Source organism: Neltuma alba, unplaced genomic scaffold (genome assembly GCF_004799145.2).
Source record: "Neltuma alba isolate B1F8T4 unplaced genomic scaffold, ASM479914v2 tig00006417_pilon, whole genome shotgun sequence".
Lineage (NCBI taxonomy): Eukaryota > Viridiplantae > Streptophyta > Magnoliopsida > Fabales > Fabaceae > Neltuma > Neltuma alba.
Genome location: NW_021634457.1, coordinates 79,938 through 83,153, shown reverse-complemented (window position 1 = coordinate 83,153; position 3,216 = coordinate 79,938). Strand labels below are relative to the sequence as shown.

General features: G+C 39.4%; 1 protein-coding gene across 1 annotated transcript; it reads right to left on the bottom strand.

Annotated features, from left to right (window-relative positions):
- Positions 1–1,148: 1,148 nt before the first annotated feature.
- On the bottom strand, positions 1,149–1,694 carry LOC114750305 (uncharacterized). The gene is made up of 2 exons (XM_028938874.1): positions 1,442–1,694; positions 1,149–1,336 (listed from the first exon to the last, which is right to left on the bottom strand). The coding sequence occupies exons 1-2, from the start codon at positions 1,692–1,694 to the stop codon at positions 1,149–1,151; spliced, it is 441 nt and encodes a 146-aa protein (XP_028794707.1).
- Between the last annotated feature and the right edge of the window lie 1,522 nt (positions 1,695–3,216).

Below are 3,216 nucleotides of genomic sequence, written 5' to 3'. Positions count from 1 at the left end.
CTTCACCTAAATAAGGTGTCCATTTCCATGTGGAACTAGGGAATTTGCAACCCCTATACATATATTTACAACTAGAATCAGTCCATTTACATGTGCCGTCCTTGACCTGAACAGGGTGCCCATTTGCAAGGGGGACTAGCCAATTTGCAAGACACATACTTGGCTTCACATGTGGAATCAGTCCATTCACATGTGGACTGGTTCACCTGAAGCATGTGTCCGTGAGGGAACAAGTGGGGGAGAGTCCATTTGCAAGGAAACTAGCCAAGTTGTAAAAGATATACCTATATTCACATGTGGAATCATCCATTTACATGTGGACTGGTTCACCTGAAGCATGTGTCCATGAGGGAACATGGGTGGGAGACCTCATTTGCAAGGGAAACTAGCTAATTTGCAAGACACATACCTGGCTTCACATGTAGACTGATTCACCTGATGCATGTGTCCGACTTAAGTGTGGGAGAGCCCATTTGCAAGTGGGACTAGACAATTTGCACCATACATGCATATTTTCACAACTATAAATAGTCCATTTGCATGTGACCTACTCGTACTAAAGGAGATGTCCGTGAGTGAACAGGTGTGCGAGGGCCTATTTGCAAATGAGATTAGACAATTCGCAACATAGATACATATAGTTACAACTAAAAATAGTCCATTTGCATGTGGACTGATTAGCCTAGAGAATGTGTCCAAGTGTGGTTCCATATACCATTTGCAAGTGACATTAGAAAATTGGCAATATACATACATATATTCACAACTAGAATCAGTCCATTTATATGTGACGACTTCACCTGAAGAAGCTGTCCGTGAGTGGACAGGTAAGGGAGAGCAAATTTGCAAGTGACATTACACAATTTGCAACATATATACATATATTTATAACTAAAAATACTCCATTTGTATGTGGACAGATTACGACCTAACATAACCTGGGACAGCTATAATCACCTACTATCATGAAATATTTCAACTATTAACAGCATTATACAAAATATAATCCAACCCACTACTAAAAAATCAAAATGGGTTGTCATAGCTACTTCCCCAACAACTCAAGAACTACATAGTGGGGCTCATTTATGTACAAAAGTAGTTGTGTATTGAACCAAAAAAATAAAAGACTATTTTCAGCAACAAAGTCACCCAGGGTTCAGGTTACTGCAAGTCTTTCTAGTGTGACCGGCTTTACCACATCTTGAGCAATGATACAGCTTCTTCTGCTGGAATTGTGATTCAATCCTCCTAACTCTGGGTCTTCCAGCACGACGAGTTGTCAATGGTGGTTGTAGGAAGATGGTGGACGAGTAATCTTCATATCGAAGGGAATCTGGCCTAGGGATGTCATGGGTTTCAATTGGAATCATGAGTTTGCCATAAATTTTCTATTGGGCTGAGAGTAAAAAGCAATCCTCGACATATGTATATATATTACCATATACCTTCTTGATTGCAGCACATGCATGTGGGCAAGGTAGTCCTGACATTTGCCAACCTTTGCAGGTACATTCACGTAACACAAGATTTACCCGCACATCTAGGTTTCCCCATCTGACCCTGAAATTGTTCATTCCATAATCTTGCACATCCATTCTTTCTGATCTGGCCACATGATCTATCAACTTTTCCTCTATATTAGGTCCCATACCACTGGTCCAATTCCTCATGGCTTCTTTGCTGTTGTACATCTTGTTTGCCAATTTTTCCCTATGCTTATGTATCAAGATAGCTATGTTGTGCTTCCTCTCACCAACAAGCCAAGCATTAAAGGATTCAGCTAGATTTGTTGTGATATTGTCCCACCTCTTGTAAGGAAATTTGCTTTGTGCCCAACGCTCAATGTCTCTATTTGTTTGAAGTCATTGTTCCAATTCTGGACAAAATCCCATTAGCTTTTCCAGACTGCGATCAAAGTCTCTATCAAGTCTTGCGTATGCAATAGAATCAAGTAATTTTAGTGCAACTTCCTTTGTCTGTCTGCTGGTCCTCATCTTTCCCCTGGTTATCTTCAAGAACTCAGCACTGTAATTCTCCTTCACATGACTGTAGCAAAAAGCATGTCAATCTCTTCCAAACACGGCTTGCACTGCACCTTTTATTGAGTTGTGCCTATCCAATACTATTGTCACTTCTAATGATCCTGTAATATCCTTTATGTTACCAAGAAATCATGCCTACTTATCAAGTGTCTCACCTCCAACAATTGCATATGCAAGTGGGAATAATTCATTACCCGCATCATACGCTTGTGCTCCCAATAATGTACTAAATGTACGGATCACTCAAGTGGCATCCATCCACATATAATATAGGTCTACCACCTTTCAAAAACCCTTTTACACAGTAACCATATGTAATAAATATAACTTGAAATCTATTACCTGATGATGCAACCCACTTTGCTACCATTTCTGGATCACTTTCCTTTAGCCTTTCACATATCCAAGGGATTACCATATAAGACTCCTATGGACAACCATGAATTTGTGCCAATGCTTTCTCTTTCACCCTATATGCTTGTTCGTAGTTGAGGCTCAACCCATATTCTCTTTCCAAATCCCGTCTAATGTCATTTGGAGATTTGTGTATGCAAGAAGTCAACTCATCTACTATGACTGCTAAAGCAAGTTTACACCTCTTTCTCTGAGGGACAACTAAGTTGTCTTGTGCATAATGCAAGTGTTCACTGTTAAATCTTCTCACAACTAGGAATCCATTTTTCTCATCTACACCATATGCTGAAATTTCCCAGGGACAACATCTACACAGCACTTCACAATCATCTTATGCCTATCATTCTTTACATACCGGTAACCAAAGTTGTGTGCAAGGCTATATTTATATAATGAATCTCTAAAATGTTCAGCACTAACAAAGGTTTGCCCTTTTAACATCAACAAATCTGCCCACTTTGATGAATTCATCACCGCTATTGGGGTTGGCAACATTTCCATACCTAGACTTCCTATCAGTGTTGGCACATCTTGTACGGGAGATATGTTTATGTTGTCTGTGTCTAGATCCAATTCAATTGGAGATACTGACATTCTATAAGGGCCAACCAAATCATCTAACTTGCATAAACAAATACAGCTATTGAGTATTACAGTTCAATTTATCAAAATTGGACAGATTTCTTATCCTAAACACAATCTTAATAAAACCAGTTGAAAACAACTTACTCTTGTACACTGTCCAGCTGTGACACTT

Coding starts and splice junctions, on each gene's coding strand:
- LOC114750305 (XM_028938874.1), bottom strand. CDS start 1,694: ATGTACAACAGCAAAGAAGCCATGAGGAATTGGACCAGTGGTATGGGA. Junction 1,337..1,441: donor TGCAATCAAGAAGGTATATG/GTAATATATATA, acceptor TCCCTAGGCCAG/ATTCCCTTCGATATGAAGAT.